At 46.2% G+C, this 20,831-nt stretch overlaps 1 protein-coding gene across 2 annotated transcripts in view; it reads left to right on the top strand.

Annotated features, from left to right (window-relative positions):
• The window catches only part of PHF14 (PHD finger protein 14), a 2,413,061-nt gene that overhangs the window by 2,218,339 nt on the left and 173,891 nt on the right, over positions 1-20,831 (top strand). The window contains exon 19 of one of the 2 annotated variants that reach the window (XM_069648632.1): positions 8,811-8,886. The exons of the other annotated variant lie outside the window; for it this stretch is intronic. Coding sequence (XP_069504733.1) covers positions 8,811-8,852 — 42 coding nt within the window. The 3' untranslated portion in view covers positions 8,853-8,886. The remainder of the gene's footprint in view (positions 1-8,810; positions 8,887-20,831) is intronic. 2 annotated transcript variants of the gene reach the window in all.

Below are 20,831 nucleotides of genomic sequence, written 5' to 3'. Positions count from 1 at the left end.
TGGACTCGTTTTGGACAGAGAACTGACACTTTCTTTGGACTACACTACCGATGACGAGCACCCTAGTTAATTTTGTGTTAGGCAGGGAAACCCATAGAATAGGTATAGAAAGGCCTTTTCCTTATCATTTGAATAAAGAAACACATTTGAAATTCCGCCATTTGGTCTGTCTCCTCTTGACTTACCACAAGACGCATGAAATAGAAAGGGACTCTAGCCAGGGTGCAGACGCGAGTACTGTAGCTGGAACCCATTGGAACTGCATGCTTTGACAATCCTGAAGTTGTGAAGAAGGTCATAAGATGGTTAATGCAACTTGTCTTCCCCATAAGTGCTAAGAGTGTCTGTTTGTCATGAATTTCCATAAGGGATCATTGTAGGATCTGCCCTCTCCAGCGCTTGAGGAAGATGGGTAGAACAAGGATGTGTGCTGTTATTAGTCTGTAGTGACCTTTCTCTAGTGTGAGCCAACTGCACATTGGGTCTAATACCAGCTACCAGGGTAAGCAATGCATTACCCGCATGAAGTCATGGAGCATACATTGGAAAACTGGCACCATGTAGTTGTGGTTATCCTTAGTGAGGATGGTCTAGAAGGCAACTCTTGAAACCGATGATGTATCCGGAAACATTTTGTATTGTTGTTATTTTGGCATACATACTTCTCTGAATTGTTGCTGGCCTTGTAGCGGAAGTATCCCCAGATGTTTGGTGTAAGCACACACAACCAGTCTAGACATGCCCGCTTCCTGGTTGGTGCTTGGAAACGCCACACCCTAAACAAATATAATCATCAACAGCGTGCATGTAAATACTATGTTTGACAAGCAAGTGACGTTTTTATTAAAGAATGTCAGTGATTGTGGAAACGTCGGTTTCATATAATTCGTAATCCATAATATTAAACTTTACAAATTGTTCATTTTGTTACAACGTTACACATTGAAAAGGAAGTACACATTTGACATCGATAACGAGTATTGGCAAAGCTTTTGGCTTTTATGTAGGAACGGCATGTGCATTTGCAGGGCACTGCCATAACCGTAGTACTTGACCATAAAATGGTAACGGCTTTAAAAATGGTGTGAATACTTTGGCCTGTGCAGACAAATGTCTAAAACCTTTACACAAGTCAAAGGTCTTTGCTTCGTCAATGGTTGTTTTTGATAGTACTCCAGCACAAGAAACATATATAAATCTAGTGGCTCTTGGATAAGACATTTATTACACCAGTAACATATATACATCTGGGACCAAGCCAACCCTGGTGGGCCATGGTTTGATGTTATTGCTTGTTAAAGCTATCCCAAAGAGATCTTAGGAAGATGTGCTTGGGGAAGGGCAAGTCGTATTCGGGAATGCCATAGGAATTAGGATGCCATGGGCAGTCAGTGGGTGGGCATGTAACCAAAGAGCAACCACAAGTGGCCCTCCTCACATTTCATTTCACTTTTAGTTGCACTCCACTACATTCGTTTTGTCTTATAGGTGCTACTTAAATGCCACCTGATACCCAAAATAAAAATGATATTGTTATTTTGCATGCTTTCTTATTCCTTTTTCTGAAAACAATCATATGAATTTACGAAATACGGTTAATTTAATTTCGTCATTTGTAAACCGCCTTTCACCATGTTTATAGTCCCAATTAGCTGTAGATTGAATGCCCTCTAAGGGTCCAAAGTATGGGAAAGTTAGGAGGTGCTAGTATGTGTGTGTGCATAATGGCCATTAAAGGTAGCCACCCATGTCTAATTGGAATGTGTGTGGGTGGAGAGAGGTCAACTAGGGAAATAAGCAGCAGAGGTACTGTAAGATGATAGTCAATTATGTGTTTAGCTACAGTTCGAATTTTTTGTTGTGAAAGGTAGCTACATTCTTATGGCAGAAGTATTGTGCAAAGGGTAATTCGAGTTGTATGTAAAAGCAGATGCGTGCGGGTGTGTGGCTGCGCCTTTGGCTAATTCCAAAGCTCTGAGTGCAAGGGGAATAAACACATTGTTTATAATCAGGTGAAAGCCTATAAATGGTACATTCAGCAAATTCTGAAACATCTGGGTTGAGAATGATGGTGGGTGCATGCATCCAGCTATCATGAAGTGGCTACATTCAAGCCCCCAATTAACCATACAGGCAGCATTCTGTAAAAACCTACATTCCATGTAGTGGAAAACATTCTACAGTTGCCTAGAATCCATAACTTAGCCGTCCTCATGGCCTCGAATAAGTGCAGCACCCTGGTCAATTGCACAACCATTCCAAGTGCTATACAAAGGCTTATAACATGAGATCCACTGGTGCAAGGCTGCAATCTGTGCAATACAATGACTACCCTCATAAACTCCTCAGAGAGCAACACCCAGGTCGCCCTCTTGAGTTCTTCCAAGTGCAGCACATTGGCTAACCGCACAAGTCTTCTAAGTATAACATGTTGGCTACCCTAATGGATATTCGAGCAAAAATATTGGCTACTCTTATGAATCATCTAAGAGCAGAAGCAATGGCCACCTTTCTAATGATGTGGCCAACATGGTGGTGAGCATATGGCCCTTTAAGTAACGTGCATGCAATGGATGGGGATGCAGAATAACTCTGACATCAAATAATCAAACCAACTCAGGAAGAAGGCAAAGGTGCTTTTTTATTAACATTTATCTAAAACAAGGAGTTACAATGGACGTTCGCTCGAGCTCTCATTGCATTTCTCATAAAAACACCCTTATTTCCAAAAAATACATCAGCGGTGAAGTCATACTACATGGCACATAAGTATAACCTATGAGGAATTGTAATACGTTCAAGGGGAACATCTAAGTATACATTTCATAGGAACTAGGATTGTGATTGGCTGCCCACTGTCAAGTGGACAATTTATGCCTACCTCTAAAAACATGGGTGATTGAGTATAAGCTGATGGATGTGGAAGTGATGATATACTTACTGTGATATACACTGTTTGTTAGTTTAACATCATTTGTTGTGCATTATGTTTTTTTAATTATCCACCTTACCTGAAAACACCGTTTGATGGTTATCCTTTGATAATATATTGTTGATTAATATAAGTAAATAAAATGATTTGAACATTTGTGTATGTCTGGTAGACGTTCTTAAGAGTCTGTGAGAGTACCCTTTATAGGAGTGACATAGAACTATAGGAACATTTTTGTTTAGTGTTGAATCTCTATTTTTGGGGGATTGTTCCGGTGGTTTTTAAATATAACCCAAGTTTCTCCTGACGTATGGGCTCTCAAACTATAAGGTACTCATTTTACGGCTCTCTATATTTGGTTGGCACCCTCGTGCCATGTCTGGAACATTCAGTTCACTTAGCAGCACGTAAGCTCAGACCCCAGTGCCAGGAGGTGGACTTGATTTTACCTCACTGTCACACTTCGCAGTGCGCACAGGCGCTTGCAGGATTCGTCCATGCCGCATGTAAGGCACATTCAGATACACCCTAATGCACGGCGTAAGGTTGTCACCATTCCTTGCGCAGGGGAGAGCAAGGCAGCATAGGATGTAAATGGCACTACAATTCCCATGCTGCCTGGTCATTCTCACATGACCATTTTACGGTATTGCTGGAAAGTCTCCCCAAGTACTTTATAAACATCTGCCGGCTTTTCCTCACTGCTTCTGTTTGAAGTTGCTAGGTGAAGCTCCGTCTTCATTTGGTTTTCGGATTCCGTTCCTTTGTGGTTTCCGGACTTTCTCCTTGCTGTTTTGAGCTCCGATCATCTGTGTAACAGGACCCCTGGCGTCTCATTTGGACTGCTCTGCCCCTTCGTTTTGTTCCCGACGCTGCCAGCTTGAGTACCAGGACTTTTGCTCCCTTATTGGATTGCTCTGCCCTTTGTTTTGTTCCCGACGCCACCAGCTTGTGTACCAGGACTTCTCCCTTTTTGGATTGCTCTGCCTTCGTTTTGTTCCCGATGCCACCAGCTTGTGTACCAGGACTTTTGCTCCCTTATTGGATTGCTCTGCCTTTCGTTTTGCTCCCGACACCGCCAGCTTGTGTACCAGGACTTTTGCTCCCTTATTGGATTGCTCTGCCTTTCGTTCTGCTTCTGACACCGTCCGCTCGTGTGTCAGGACCCTTGTCTGTTTACTTGGATTTCTTCATCTTTTGCCTGTGTTCGGCACCAGAACTCATTCACCCATTCTTCTACACGCATTCCTGCTTACCCGTGTGTACAGCGCTACCTGCCTTCACTGCGCAGCGCTTGTGCATCTGCTGCTGAAACGGTGAGTCATTCCATTTTTCTCACTAATTGGAAGGTGCTTCTATCTTCCTGTATAAACTTAAAGCTCTCAGTGCACCTGTGTTTTACAGCCTTCATACTACTGGAATCACCTCTTCCTATAACCCTTAATTAGAGTACTGGAACTCCTTCACCCTTTCTACATGCATATTGGACGCTATGCTCATTGCACCAACCCGGAACTAGAGCGCTCCTTGTGCCGCCCAGGAGTAGTATCCTTACTAACCTTCCTCTTTTTTATTTTATACTTGTCGTTGTCTTCGTTAAGAATAATCCAGTGCTCCTTGTGGTAATACATAACGATATACTATCTTGCTGCCTGGTTCCCAATTTAGTTATTACTATTCTATTTCTTTTTTTTGTATTTTTTACTAATAGGAGCGCAGCAGGTGTCTCTTGTAGCCAACCTAGGGGAAAATATATCAGGTATACTTTGTGATTCTGTGGTTCATATGTATATTATTTATCACTTGTGGCTTACAATCTCTATCTTTCTTTGCAGCCGGTTACATGAAGGTGTGTTCTCCCCACTCTTTTTAGTGATCGGGACCCTTTTTTACTGTTCATACAGTAGAGGGCCATATCATTTAAAAGAGTTAACTCCCTCATAGAGAGGAGGTTCGGGTAGGAGCCTCCAACCCGACAACTTCAAAACTTCACTGACGGGTATTCAGTCTTGGGCTTTACCGTTCGGTGAGTAACACTCTCCACCCAATTAGCCCAACATCTCTCATCACTTATGCCTTCTTCCATGAAGATTGTCTTTGAACTTGGCCTTGCAAAGTATTCTGGTCTCTGGGAATATATGGGAGTACAGGCTTTCACTATTGTTGTTCTAGGACTCCAAGCTCAACTCTATTCCCATCCTTTGCTCACATGACAAGAGACCACAATTTGGTCCATTCTGCAGCATTTAAATGTCTTAAATGAATAGAACTTGACACTCTTGGTGTTCTTTCTTTGCCCCTCGATAAGGGATGATTCATCCTTTTAAAGTTTATTGCTTTCAAGGCTAGATAACCGACCATGGCTACTTCTTTTTTGATGCTAGGCCAGACAGCCCTGCCAGGCTCTGCCAGGATTTCAGCGTATTTGTGCTGCAACACAATACTTGCCTTTTTTCTCCATGGGTCCAGTTTCTATACAATGGTGGCTTTGTCTGCAGTCTATTCACTACATATAGCCAGCTTCTATGATCACTTGGTCTACTTGCATTTCAGCGTCTGTACAGTAATTGAACAGTCGCATTTCTATAGCACTTCTCATGTGTGCAATCTTCATTTCTGCATATTATAGTTTACTCGATACTTAACTTCGTCATCAGTTTTCATAAGATCCACACATTCTCTTCAGCCAGTATTCTCAGGGCATTAGGCTCGTCTTTCGTGACGTCACAAGCTCTCCTTTTTGCTCCTTTTCATATTCCTTCAAGGGAGTTCCTCCCTCAGAGTATCGTGTCTTCAGGGATACATTTGATAGGGCCGTCTCAGTGGGTACCTTCTTTCGAATACTCACTGTGGAATTGGCACAACTGCTGGTGGCAAACATGGCGCAGTCTCCGACTTCCAAAATATAGGAGGCCGGGGGGGAGAGATTTCTTGCAGAGGTATGCAGCTGCACCTCTACATTGCCACCCTCATAAATACCTCCAGTGTGATACATTTCCAAGCCCCCAAAATCCAAGTGTAATGCATTCTCTAACCCCAGAATCTATCTAAGTGCAACACATTGGTTACCCTCTGACTCCATCTAAGTGCAACATATTTCCCACCCCTCCAAGTACATCCAAGTGTAACGCTATGTCCACCACCTGAGTGTAACACAATGCCTACCCCCAAAATCCATCTCTGTGCAATGTATTTCCTGCCCCAAGAAACATCTACATGTAATCTAGAATAGGCGTACCCAACAACATGAACCCAGGGGAAGAACAGAGCAATGAGCACAAGAGAAAGAGGGGGGGTGTTCACGTGAATTAATCCCTTGAACAAATCAACAGAATAAATTGTTCACTATGTAGGAGCTAAATGAGGGGATAGATCAGGTCAAGGAGAGTAAATATTCAATCAATTTTTAATAAACACATATTCAATTACATTACACATGGTGCTGAAATCACAATAAAAACAGCATAAAAACACACAATCAATACTAAACATTTCCAATTAAAGTGCATATTAGTCTAATAAGCGTCCTAAAGTGTAAAAGTGGACACACTATGCATAAGATAATTCAAAAACATATTGCATCAGAGGACAGCTTAAATCTCAAATTAATGCCCAATCTTTATTCAAAATCAAAATTATATAACAAAAATAAGGCAGGAAAAAGAGAAAGGAAAATAGAAAAATAGTAAAAAGGAATAAACAAAAAATGATATATATGTATATAGAGGGCACCATCCCACGCAGGTCAGGACAGTCAATATTTCCTGCGAGGTAAAAAGGTTGCCCCAATCGAAAAATCAATTTTATTGTAAACAGACAAGTTGAAATGCATCAGTGTATACTAAAACGGATGCAATACTTGTCTCCAATCTGACCATGATAGTCAACGACCAGTACCTAGTACAGCTACCAACAGTCTCATGGGCTGTACTGGTATCTAACACAGGTAGTTTCGATGACTAGTTAACAATGTCTAAGCCATCTGTCTCTTAACCTAGCAAGAGAGAGAAGGCTTGACAGTCATCTTCCTCAGGACAGGACAGATTAGGTAATCAATTGTGAAAAATACATGTAATTTCTCCACATATAAATGTTCAAAAGGCACTTGTTCACAGACAATGAAACGATGTCTTGGTATTATTCCATGTGCCCCTTCTTCTTCATGTGATTCTTCCTTAATTCACGAGGATGGTCAATGGGTTCCATCTTAATGCTACTCAAAACTTCAAATCGAAGCATGACACACCTCTTGAGTGTATCCAAAGGGAAAAAATCAAAGACGGAAGAAATTCTCTTAATAATGCAACCTCGGAATCTTAAAAGGGTGCAGTATGGTTTCAAACTAGGTGGGGAAGAATCCCATCACCTGATGTCCTTATGTGAACCGTATCCTTCGTCTGCACGTTGGACGTGTTCCTCGCCGACTGAAAAGCTGCGACCGCAGCACAGCCAGCTTCACGAAATGCGGCCGAGTACGTCCGTTCCTCGTGTGGCTCCAAAGGTAAAATGCATTCTCTACCCTCAGAATCTATCTAAGTGCAATACATTGGCTACCCTCTGACTCCATCTAAGTGCAACATATTTCCCACCCCTCCAAGTACATCCAAGTGTAACGCTATGTCCACCACCTGAGTGTAACACAATGCCTACCCCCAAAATCCATCTCAGTGCAATGTATTTCCTGCCCCAAGAAACATCTACATCTTACATATCGACTGTCCCTCCAATCCATCCATCGGGCTATCTAAGGAGTGCAGTAGGTAATCTACACAAAATTCTGGTTTGATGGATTTAATTGAGCACAGTAATGACTGTGTTCACCGCCTGTATTACCTTGCCTTAGTTGTTGCTGTAGGGTGCAATCTTGGGTGTCGATGAGCAAATGGGGGCAAACAGGGAGATGAGCTGCCCAGAAGGAGCTACCCTTTTCCTTGAGCCCTTAGCCAGGTATCCTGGCATGGCTGTCCTGGGAGGGCCAATGAAGATGTTTCTTGGCCATGTGACTAAGAAGACTGGCTAATCGGAGTGAGTGGGAAGCAGTCAGAGGCCGGACCAAGGCAGGAAAGATACAAGAAGACATAGTAGTAACACAGGAAATGCAAGGGGGGAGGGGCGGTAAGAGAGGACCAGAAAAGCAACAGGGGTCAGAGCAAGAAGGGAAAGGAAGGTATAAAGCACATTAAGAAAGGACGGAAAACAAAGGTTGGAGCCACATAAGAGAAAAAAAAGCAAGAATGCAAGAGAGGGCCAGAGGGACAGAAAAGAGCAGGGGTTAGGGCATGGACCATGCCATCATTCACTGCACGTGTTGTTCCAAGTCACCCTACAACACGCAACTGTGGGAACAGGTTACAAAACATGTTGTTGGACCTGCCATATGTACATGTTGTTTTTTCTGAATGTTTTTGCCACTTCAAGTAGGCAAATGGAATCATTGACATTTAAAACTGTTTGCCAAGCAAGCAAAGTTGTTTATTTTTAAGAATGTGTGTGTTTGTGACAACCTCAGTTTCATATAATTCTGTGACAACACACTGTAAATTCTTCATTTTGTTAGTGTTCGACATTTAACAGAAAGTACACACACGACTCCAAAAACCCACTTCTTTGTGATTTTGCATGATTTGTTATTCCTTTAAAAAAATAATCAGAATTTTGGAAATGGTTAAAAAAAATGTTGCTGGATCTGATGAATGTGCATGTTGTTTTATTCTGGAAATTTTTGCCCATTTCAAGGCATGTGTCGCTTGCCTTGATCACCATCTTGATGGCGAACAAATATGTTCTCCATTGCATCATTTTTCCCGCATCCAAATAAACATATTCAAACAGCGCATCAAGTCCTTGGCTACTACTTACCTACTATACTTTTTCACAGGAACATAAAATATCCAAGCTTGCCTCAATTAGCAGCAATTAAAAGCGGATTTGAAAAGGAATTTAAACCAAGACAGGTATGCAGCCATAGCCATCCTTTGCCGTCATTTCAGTATGGGACATCACCTGGCTTGTCTAATTATTTTTCTACTTATTTTTTCACATACATTTACATTTTTTTGTGAGACTGGTTTACTCACAATCATTTTATGGACAATCACATGGCGCTCATTCATTTTTTATGTTTTGCAGTTCATCAAGCCAACTTCATTATGTCCCTATGTGCACTATTGAAATGTTGATGGTGCAAATGCATATGTTTATGCTTGATATTTCAATCATATATACGATGAGTCGATGTGTTAAGATGAGTCTTCACGAATAGTTTGCCACGTGCACATCTGTAAGTTTATCTAATAAAGCTACTCTTTGCCCACACATATTTTGATGTCCTAACAGCAGTAAATGTTTCCGCTTGGTGTATCCCTTGTTTCTCTTTCTGAATGCATAACGCTTTCCCTTTTCAGGAGTCTGAAGTGAGTGCTAATGCTTAGCACATGCTTCACTTATGCATTTTTCTTCCCACAGATTCCCTAAGTGTTTTAAAAACCACCAGGTGCAGTCTGTGCCCAGAAATCTTTGAAGAGGCACGTGGAGGTGTAGATGTGGCTTTGTGATAGGCTATGTGATGGCATCATGGATGCCACTGACGCCAGAGAATATGCATGTCATGGCTGGGGAATCAACTGATGATGCAATGCCAAGGTCTCAGGTTTCAAGTGTCTTTATTTAACAACAGAAATCTCAAGGAATTAGGGTGCACGGAAAGAGTGTTGTGGGAAATCAAAGTAATATAAGCAAATCTTGCTTTTTGCAAGATCTTAGTCTCTCAGCCCTTCCCTCTGTCCCAACTGGAGGACAAAAAGTATCTCAGTCTTGGGGTCTAAGTGCCACAGCACTGGTTGTATTTTTGGCTTTCATAGAAGTTGCCAGGATGTGGTTCTTCCCTTGGTATGGAACCTGCAACACCATCCATGATGCTCCCAGCCATCTGTGCATGTACCAGGCGTCAGACTCTTTTTTTTTTTTTGGACCTTAGCAAATATCGAAGTGTGGCCTGAGATTGTTAGGCTTCACCCTGTTAGTGCTGTTCTCAGAGTTTGCAACTGCCCATCAAAGCACTTAGGTCTCATCCAGCCTTGTAGGATATTGCCCCAGTCTTGAGAACTGCTTAGATATCTTCCCTTTCTTGTATCTCATCAACTCTTACTTTCCTCTTCAGCACCTCGCCACACTCTTCTCCTCTTCCTTACGTTTATTTATTTATTGGGTATTCATAAAGCACCTATACAGCAAATGGTGTTTCAAAGCACCACAAGACAAAAAGGGGGGTGGAGGAATACAGAGAACAAAACAACAATAACGGTCCTACTAGGCCTTGTGTCATTCGGACCGTGCAAGGGAAGTAACAGGAAGTGCATGGGGGAGGCGTTGGGGGGCAAGAAATAATGCTAGGGTGGGAGGGAAGTGCGGGACAGAGTGGAGGGATACAAGTGTAGGGGGTAGTATGAGGGGAAGAAGAGGTTCCCTGGGGCTAGGCAAGTGCTAAGGGGATGCAGGGAGTGCTAAGTGCGAAGATGGGGGTGGCCCAGGCTCAATAGGGATGCACTCCCTGCCAGGATAGTCAGGTGAAGGGTGTCCGGAAGGACAAGTTCAGGATTGGGTGGGGTGGGGATTCAGGGAGACAGGGGTGCTGGCGTAGGCTGGGCTAGGAGGGCCTGGTGCCCTGTATAACTCAGAAGAGACCAGACAGCAAGTCAGTGTGGCAGAGAGGGGTATTAGCAGGGGAGAGGGAAGGCATAGAAAACTATGGTCTTGAGAAGCTTCCAGAATTTAAGGAGATGCAGCTGATGCCTGAGAGGGGCAGGGAGGCTATTCCAGAGGGATGCTTGTGCCTAAGAGAGAGATCTACCCCCTCTCTCTGCTTGGAAAAGTCTCTGATCTGCAGAGAGTTGGAGCTAGAAGACCAAAGCAGGGAGGTATTTAGGGAGAGAGAGAATTGGATGTAGCGGAGTCCTAGGCCCCAGAAAGCCTTGCAGATGATCAGATGGTCTTCAACTTGATCCTTGCATCACCGGGAACTAGTGGAGAGATTATAGAGCTGGATAGATGCAGTCCCTGCGCTTGAGGCCAAGGATAATCTTGCAGTACTATTCTGGATTAGTTGAAGGGAGAGCAAAGGCAGGTTGAGGAAGAGGCTGTTGCAGTAGTCCAGTTTAGAGAGGACCAGAGCTCTGCAGACATTGAGTTTCGGGGGAAGGTGAGGAAAAGGAAATGCCTCTGAGGAGGTGCAGCTGAAAGTGGGCCTTCTTGGCAAAGTCTGTGAAGTGAGGTGAGAAAGGAGTCAAAGATGATACCAAGGTTTTTATCCTCGAGAGGGTGAGGGGAAGGGTTCCATGGAGGGCAGCCAGAGAGTAGGAGAGAAGAAGGGAGCTGGGGTCTTACTGGCATTAAGGTAGAAATCATTAGCAGCACACCATGCCTGAATAGCATTCAGACAGTCATCAATGAGAAAGGAGGAGGAGGAGGAGGAGATCGAGGGAAGCTTGAAGGAGTGCTGCATGTCGTCCACATAACACTGGAATTGAGGGGAGAAAGTGGAGATCAAGTAGGCCAGAGGGGCAAGGTAGATGTTGAAGAGCCACGGCGAGTTGATAGAGCCCTGAGGGATGCTGCAGGTGGACAGTGTGGTGGAGGAGAATAAAGGGCCTAGTTGAAACTGGGAAGGTCAGTCAGATAGGAAGGAGGTCAAACAGTCCAGTGCCAGGTTCTTGATGCCAAGGGTATCACAGTGCCGATTTATAACGGTGGCATGATTGACCGCATCAACAGCAGAGGAAATATCGAGAAGTATGACAAAGGAAGGAGAGTTGGAATCAAGATTTGAGAGCAAGTCTTCACTCACAGGTGTTCAGGAGAGCAGTTTCCATTCCTCTGGCTTCTCTGAAGCAGCCAGACTGGTGGTCGTGGAGACAACCAACAGAATCAGTGTGGTGAATCATTTGGGAGATGACAAACTTCTCCAAGTGTTTACCTAGGAAGGGGGTAATGGAGATGGGCGGTAGTTAGCCGGGCAGGAAGGGTCGGCAGATGACTTTTTAAGGAGAGGCTGTTGAAGGGAGTACTTGAGGTGGGGTAGGAAGGAGCCAGTGGCAAAGGAGTGATTGCAGAAATCAGCCAAGGCTGGAGCAAGGAAGGCAATATTGTCCTTGATATTTCTGAAGGAGCAGGTGAGGAGGAAACTTTCATAGAGAGGGCTTGTTTAGTGTCCTGCTCTGAGGCTATGGGTGAGAATGAGGAGAGTAGGAGGGAAAGGGAGAGGGGGGCCCTAGGGAAGCCTGAGAGCAGGTTAAGGAGGAGGGAGGGGAGTAGAGGAGAGTGATGACAAGATGTCCTGAATTTTGGTTGTGAAGTGGGAGACCAGTGCAGTTCAGAGGGCCTGGGATGGAAGAGAAGTGGAGACTGCAGTAGGATTGGCGAGTTTCTTGCAGATTCTGAACAGTTCAGCCAGGTTGTTAGTGGCTTCAGAGATACAGGCTTGATATGGGCCCTCTTCTTCGAGCGGATGGAGAGTCTGCATTGCCTTTGGAGCAGGCGGCAGGCCATTCTGTCAGTGGATGTGCTTGGATCCAGCCACTTCCGGTCAGCAACACTGCACTTGCGTCTCAGAGAGGCTAGGTCGGAGTCATACCAGGTGTTAAGCTTGGAGGCAGGCTTCATGCAGATCCTCATGACAGGGGCAAGGATGTCCAGGGTGTTGGTGATGGAGAGGTGAAGGTTAGCAAGGGCTGTGTCAATGTGAGAGTCAGTGGCTGGAGTGGGGGGGGGTTGAAAGTGGCGGCAAAAGCAGCAACTGACACTCGCTTCATTGGTCGAATGACTGAGAAGGAAACTGGTAGGAGGGAAGAGGTGAGGGCAGACCACTCCGAAAGGAAGAGGGAGATGTCCTGTAGATGGTGGGGAGAGTCAGCGAGAGGATAGCAGGGACACCAACCCTGCAGACGAGGCATTTGAAGGAAGAGTAGGACTGAGTGAGTGGGTATGATAGTAGTAGGAACCCATTCAGGGAAGATCAGGGCTACTCCGCCTCCAAAACAGTTAGGCTTGAGCTTGGAGAGGATATTGTAGCTCTCAGGGAGGAGTGTGTCAAACACAGTGACAGAGCTGGCAGTGAACCACGTGTCATTGAGAGTGAGGACGTCAAGGTCAACGCCTTCAAGGAGGTGACAGATGCCAGAGGAGTATTTAATGGCAGAGCGAGAGTTGAGGGTAGTTAAGTGAAGCTGTTTGCCATCTTTGAAGTTCTTCCGAGAATGGGCACTGGGTTGTGGTACACCCATCGGTGGTGGCGAAGGGGTCAGGGGGGTGGCAGAAGGAGGAATGGCAGGAGAAGGGAGGACGTTAATGAGAGATGGAAGACACCCATCAAGGAGGTTGGGCTGAGAGCCCTGGGCCATGACAGTGCCATTCTGGTAAACATTAATGATGGACCTAGAGGATGGGAAGTGTGGGAAGAGTACTTCCCATCGGGTTTCACCATTAATGGGCGAAGAAGAGAAAGAGGAGAGGACTGAGACCATATGGTGAGTCTATAAGTCCAGAGATGGAGCAACAAAGAGGATGTCAGTGACAGTCTACCTGAAGAAGCGTTGACGTAGGTGTCAGCGATGTGCAGGCCTGGGTTGGAGAGCAGGAGATCTTTCTTGAACTTTTTCCTTTCAGGCTTTGGAAGAGAGGTAGGATAAGTGATAGAGTAGCAGTTAGAATAAATAGGAGAGATATGATATAAGTCATTTATAACGCGCCTGTACACAAGTGTGTCAAGACCCGACAAGACAAGGAAGGGGAGACAAAGGGAGGACAAAACAAACAATCTTACTCGGCCATTCGTATCCTGCAATTGTGAGAGGAAGGGAGAGAAGTGCCAGGGGGTAGAGGGAGTGAGAGTGCAATAGGCAAGTTCAGGTAAGTGCTGCCAGGCTGGCCGGCTCAACTAATTGCAAGGAGGCAGGGGACTGTAGGGTTTCAGATACAGTCCCTAAGTACGGTGGAGGACCAGAGGCAGAGCAAGGGGCAACTGATCGTGAAGACGCCTGGTGCCTGTATGGTTCAGAGGGTGACCAGGTAACCATTTAGCACAGTAGACCGGCACATCAACAGGGGGAAGAGCGAGAGAAAGCAGAAGCAAATAGGAAGTTGCTTCTGGAACCTTAGGTGGTCCTGCTCAAGTTTGAGAGAGGCAGGGAGACTGTTCCAGAGGGAGGTCCCGGCCGAGGACAGATCAACCCCCCACTCTCTGCCTGGAGAAGCGTCTTACACTCGGAGAGTTGGAGGTGGATGAGCGGTGGGCTTGTGAAGGAAAATGCTTAGGAAGAGAGAGCTGGATGCAGTGTGGTGTCCAGCCCCAGAAAGCCTTATGGACAATTCAGAGGGTCTTGAAATTGATCCTTGGAGAGATATGATCCCTGTGCTTGTGGTCCTTCAGTCCTGTAATGGATTAGTTGCAAAGGGCAAAGAGTAGAGGCAGGCAGACAGGCAGAGAGCGAGAGAGAGGGAGAGAGAGAAAGAGAGAGAGAGAGAGAGAGAGAGAGAGAGAGAGATTTCTGAGGCTTGTGGAATCTGCTTAGATCACATGCTGTGCATAGGCCGACATCTAGTGGAAGCTGCGGAGTATTACAGTTTGTTTTTCGAAACTCGAAAATGGGCGTCGACACAGGGCGTGCAAGTAATACTATCCCTAGTGTGACGTCCACTGTACCCAAGATCCCTCACGCGTCTAGGATCCTGAGATTGTTTTTTTCCGCCATACTGGTCGGAAGCATTTTGCTGAGTCCCCTGGCCTTAGCCATATTTTTGCTAAAATATTGATTTATTGACATCCTTCCCCATCACAACGTCGAACTTTGACACTCGACACCGGCTGGAGAAGAAATCGACCGTCGGCTGCTGCATGACGGATTTGGGCCTCGGAAGGCCTCTGGCCTTGGCCTGGGCCTTGGAAGGCCTCTGGCCTCGGCCCTGCAAGTAGGGAGCGTGGGGGGTTGGACATACTCTACACTCTTGGTATATAGGTACACCTTATACATTGCCTACACTTAACAGACCGCTGCCTCAAGGTGCGTATGGAGGGTACCCCTTTTCAATTCTGCCCCAAGTGCAATCGCAAATACCCTGGTGTCGACGGGCACGCCATGTGCAATCTCTGCCTGCCGAGGGACCACCCCGAAGCGAACTGCAGAGCGTGTAGTAGGTTTAAACCTAAGACACTTAAGGACCGTTCGACGAAGCGTTGGGCCCACCACGCCAGGCAGGCGGCCATGGCAGCGGAGGGTGCCTTCAGCGATGGCAGTGATGCCGTGCTTTCGGACGGCGAGGGCATTACGGCGTCGAAAGACAGCCGAGCGCAGGTCCCCGACCTCGGAAGGTCGTCCGACAGGGCGGCTATGGGAAAGACCCCCGGCGACACAGGCGCTTCACACACCACCCACACTAAACACACGAAGTCCAACCGAGACTCGACGACGTCGAGTGCTCGGAAAGAGGCACAAACAGAACGGTCCGAATCGGTGTCCTCTGGGCGTTCGAGATCGAGATCGCTGCATTACTCCAGGCAATCATCCACTCTTGCCAAGAGTGCCTCGCTCCCTAGGCTAACGGAAGTTCGATCGTCGGAAGACGAAGACGACTTCCACCCCCAGGCCGCACTCCAGGAGTCGGAGCCCGCAGACAAGATCAGCACAGCCCCACGTTCGAAGGACAGGGACTCTACCCCCGATCCTCGACGCCAGGCGTCGAAAACCTCCAGAGCCACAAAGGGACAGGGAAAACACTTTTCCACTCACGGTGTAACGCTCACCTGATTCTCGCAGAGGCGCCGGTCTTGACTGGGCGACTACCGTATCTTCAAAGGTGATGTGTAGCACCCGGTTGGCTCTTTGGGCTGGACCTCTGTGCACTGTATGCCTGACGTGTAGAGTAAGATGTCTTAGGTAAGTGAATGCCGAGCTCTCCATCTGCCTCGGGGCAGGGTGCTGTAACCAGTTTCTTCACTGGATAGGTAGCGCAGGCCTCTTAACTTCAGAGGACTGCTGTCCGTCGTTTACTGCACGAACGGTAAGTTTCGAGTTATTCAAATGTCTTTAAAGTCTTTAGTAATGATGTCTCTTGTTTTGCAGGGTTCCGGCGATGGCGGATGACGGGCTGAAGTGAGTTGAAGATGGAGCCCGTGTGATGAATAGAAGCGCCTGGAAGCACGTAAGTAAGCGCTTGTTGCCTGCTTCACTATGCGCTCTAACTGTCTTTTTATTTTGCAGGTACGAGTTCGGAGCGGCTGCAGGGTGCCGGAATACCCACTGGATTAGATGTGGAAAGGAGTAATGGCACGTGAGTATTAAAGTTCCCCAATGTCTTTAAACGCACCTTGTTTTGTCTTTCAGATGCGGGATGCAGCGCCGAAGGCCTCCGGAGCGTGCGAAGAGTTGGTAAACTTTTGTCTTTCAGATGCCGGAATGCAGTGTGAAGACCTCCGGAGCGCACGAAGAGTAGGTAAGCCTTTGCCTTTCAGATGCCGGAATGCTAACCTGTTCTTTCTTGTCTTTATAGGTGTTGCTGAAGACTGGATTCAGGATGGTAAGCCTTTGCCTTTCAGATGCCGGAATGCTAACCTGTTCTTTCTTGTCTTTATAGGTGTTGCTGAAGACTGGATTCAGGATGGTAAGCCTTTTTCCTTAGGCCCAGGACCGGATGCAGAAGACACGATGAGCGTTCTGCTGCCGTAGAGGTTGCAGAATAACGCAAAGCAAGATTCATCCACCGGGTGTGGTTTAAATAGCCTCTTGTAGTGCTTAGAAGTCTCCTTCCACAGCCACGCCTAAGTAAGAAAAGAGTTCCTGGTAAGAAAAGAGTTCCTGCCTTCCAGAAGAGTTCCAGTGTTCTGAATCTAGGGAGTGGCTCCAGCCCCACCCAACAGGAAAAGTAGTTCCAAACAGAAGAGGATCAGAGGCTCAACTGGCAGGCAAGTAAGCAGCATGGTCTGCTGAAGGTAAGTCCACCCAAGCATTATGAGCCCGGCGCTTCCAGCGCTGGGACTGGGCATATTTATGAGCCTGGTGCCACTGGCGCCAGGACTGGGTCCAAAAGGTCCCAATTGGGACTGGTTGGCACTCGGAACCTGGGTTATGGATCTGCTTCCAAGGGAGTTGGGAAAACCCTGACCTTTTGGAAGCAGAGATCATGACAGTACCCCCCGTCAAGGCCCCTCCCAAACCGGGCTTCTCCGGGGGTTTTGGCTTGTCAGGAAATGTTCGGTGAAATCTTTTGATTAGGCGAGGAGCGTGGACATATTCAGCAGGTTCCCAGGATCTCTCTTGGGGGCCGTAGCCTTTCCAGTCAATTAGGTAGAATAGTTTAGATTTGGAGATCTTGGAGTCCAGAATGCTTTTGACTTCAAACTCGAGTTCTCCATCCACTAGGATAGGTTTTGGAGATTTGGTTAGTCGGGTTTGAGGTTGCACGGGTTTTAATAGAGAGACGTGGAAGACCGGATGTATCTTCATGTGCGGGGGCAAGTCCAACTTGACCGCTACTGGGTTTACTATGGTAGTGATGGAATAGGGACCAAGGTATCTTGGGTTGAATGTGCGTGGCCCTTTTAGAGATAGATATTTGGTGGATAACCAGACTTGATCCCCTACTTGATAGTGAGGGGCTTCCTTCCGATGTTGATCTGCTCCTTTCTTGTATTGTTCTTTAGCCCTTTGAAGGTGAGAAACAGCTTCCTTAAAGGCTTGGGTGATTGTAGAATGCAGGTAGTCTACTGCTGGTGTTTCAAGATCTTGGAGGGGATCCAACTCCGAGGTTCGAGGGTGACTGCCGTACAAAAGAAAAAACGGGGTTTTCCCAGTTCCCGAATGGACAGAGTTATTGTAGGCATACTCGGCTATCCAAAGGATATCTTTCCAAGTTTTTCAGTTTGTTGCAGCATGCAGCGTAAATACTGTTCCAGAGTTTGATTGGTCCTCTCGGTTTGTCCGTCGGTCTGAGGGTGGTGACTGGTCGATAGTCTCACATCAATTTGAGCCGACCGACAGCAACTTCGCCAAAAATGAGAAATAAATTGACTACCTCGATCCGAAATTAGAACCGAAGGAAAACCGTGCAGTCGGACGATGTTTTCGAGAAATTCTCGGGCCAGAGTTGCTGCTGTTGGCAAGCCTTTGAGCGGAATGAAATGCGCCATCTTGGAGAATAAGTCCACGATTACTAGAATCGTATTGTATCCGGAGCATGGAGGTAGATCGGTGATGAAGTCCATAGAAAGCGTATGCCAAGGGCGAGGTGGGATGTCAATAGGGCGTAAGAGGCCTGCTGGTCTTTCCTTTTGACTCTTGTTTTGGGCGCATACTCCACAGGACATTATAAAGTCTCTGATATCTTTTTTCCAAGACGGCCACCAGACGTAGCGCTTGATCTTTTATGAGGCTATACCGGGATGACCTTCCATTAAAGAGTCGTGATAACAAGAGATTACTTTTTTCTGTAAATCTGTGCTGGGTAGGTATAATCGTTCTTGGAAATACAATAAGTTGTCCTTTACTGCAAAGTCCTTTCCCTGCAGATGCCAATTCTGTATGTCTGCTGGAGTTACAAGTTGCCTGGCTTTATCCTTAACTTCCTCTATGGATTCTGTGGCGATTACACCCAGAATTCTTTGTTCGGGAATGATTGGTACAGGTTTAGGGTTGACCAAGTGTTCTTCCACTCCCATCCGAGAAAGGGCATCGGCTTTACCGTTCTTTGTACCAGGTCGATAGGTAATTATGAAGTCAAACTCGGCAAAGAATAATGCCCAACGGAGTTGTCTAGAGGATTGGGCTTTTGCGGGCTTCAAATATTGCAGGTTTCGGTGATCCGTAATCACAGTAACGTTGTGTCGGGCCCCCAGCAGATAATGCCGCCAAGCCTTAAAGGCAGACTTGATAGCCAGAAGTTCCTTGTCAGTAATCGTGTAATTGATTTCAGGAGGCGAGAATTTGCGGGACCAAAATGCCACGGGATGCAACTGATTGGTTACTGGGTCCTTTTGTGATAGAACTGCCCCCATGGCAAGGCTTGAAGCATCAGTTTCCACGATGTAGGGGAGTTCGGGGCGAGGGTGTTTTAAGATTGGTGCAGAGATAAATTTAGTCTTCAAATCCTGGAAAGCTTGTTCCGCCTCGGTAGACCATTCAAAACGTTTGTTTTTCTTTAACAAGGCAGTGATGGGCTGGACTATTCGAGAGAATTCGGGGATAAACCTGCGGTAAAAGTTAGCGAAGCCTAACATGCTTTGCACACCTTTTACGGAGGATGGTGATGGCCATTTGAGAACTGCATCGACCTTCTTTGAATCCATACGCACTCCGCCAGGTGATAATATGAATCCCAAGAATTCAACTTCAGTCACGTTGAAAACACATTTTTCCAACTTAGCGAAAAGTTTGTGTTGACGCAATCTTTCGAGGACCATTTTCACGTGTTTCCGATGTTCAGATTCCGATGAAGAATAATCGAGGATGTCGTCAATGTAAACAACAACACATACATCTATGAGCTCTCTGAGGACATCGTTCATAAAATATTGAAAGGCGGCCGGGGCATTGCAAAGTCCGAAGGGCATGACCTGATATTCAAATAGCCCATACTTGGTGCGGAAGGCCGTCTTCCATTCATCGCCCTCTTTTACTCGTACCAAGTGGTAAGCTCCTCTAAGATCCAGCTTTGTATATATGCATGCTTTTCTGACTTGGTCCAGGAGTTCAGGGATCAAAGGTAACGGATATCTATTCTTAACGGTGATCTGGTTCAGGGAGCGATAATCGATACAAGTTCTAAGGTCTCCTTCCTTTTTTGGAACGAAGAACAAAGCTGAAGAAGCAGGGGACTTGGAAGGACGAATAAATCCATTTGCCAGGTATTGATCCAGGTATTGTCGAAGGTGAAGGTTCTCAGGCTCGGTGGGGGCATAAATTCTACTACAAGGAGGAGTAGATCCAGGTATCAGGTCTATCTGGCAGTCATAAGACCTATGAGGAGGTAGAGAGTTAGCCTGATCCTTCCGGAAAACATCTTGGTATTCTAGGTATTCGGGAGGTAACTGGGGAGTCTCTGAAGAAATTGCGGCCAGTGCAACACCAGGTGGAGGGTGACAAGTAGAGACACATTCTGGAAACTGGACCGTTCTTGCTCGCCAATCGATCAGAGGATTGTGTTTCTCTAACCAAGGTATTCCTAGAATAATCTGAAACTGAATGGCCTTGATCACATCGAACACGATCTTCTCATGGTGTCCATCTTGACTTACTAGCGTCACCTCTTGAGTGGTATGCGTTACTGGCCCGGAGGCTATCTCCGTACCATCCACCGTAGTAATGACGTCCTTTACAGCCTTGGGACAAAGAGTTAGATTCATCCTCAAAACCATTTCATGATCCACATAATTGCTGATGGCACCGCTGTCGACGTAAGCTTCAATTGCATGTAATCGATCCGGATTATCAGGGCTAATGAGGACCATAGGTATCACGAAATGCGAGGTCACAGAACTGGTTTTCACGCTCGGCAAGAGGACCTCTATTCTTGTCGGGCGAGGTCGTTTCCCTGCTCAGAGTTTGTAACTTTGGTAACTGCAGCTCCTACTGCCTTCTTGGCAGGTTTCACCGGACAGTCTCGAAGAAAGTGCCCTGAGTTTCCGCAATATAGGCATAATTGCAACTGTTTCCTCCTTTCCCGCTCCCTTTGTGTTAGAGAACTTTTCAGACCCCCTATTTGCATGGGTTCCCCGGAGTCTACTCCTTTGGAAGGAGTTGGCGGTTTGGAAAATACTCGAGCATCAAACTTGGAACGATCGGCCTTCCTGTTCTGCAGCCTGTGATCTATTTGAACGACCAAATCTATATAATCCGAACAGTCTTGTGGGGGATTC

The sequence above is a fragment of the Ambystoma mexicanum genome, chromosome 2q (assembly GCF_040938575.1).
Source record: "Ambystoma mexicanum isolate Mex_15411 chromosome 2q, UKY_AmexF1_1, whole genome shotgun sequence".
Classification (NCBI taxonomy): domain Eukaryota; kingdom Metazoa; phylum Chordata; class Amphibia; order Caudata; family Ambystomatidae; genus Ambystoma; species Ambystoma mexicanum.
This window is presented reverse-complemented; position numbering and strand designations above follow the sequence as displayed.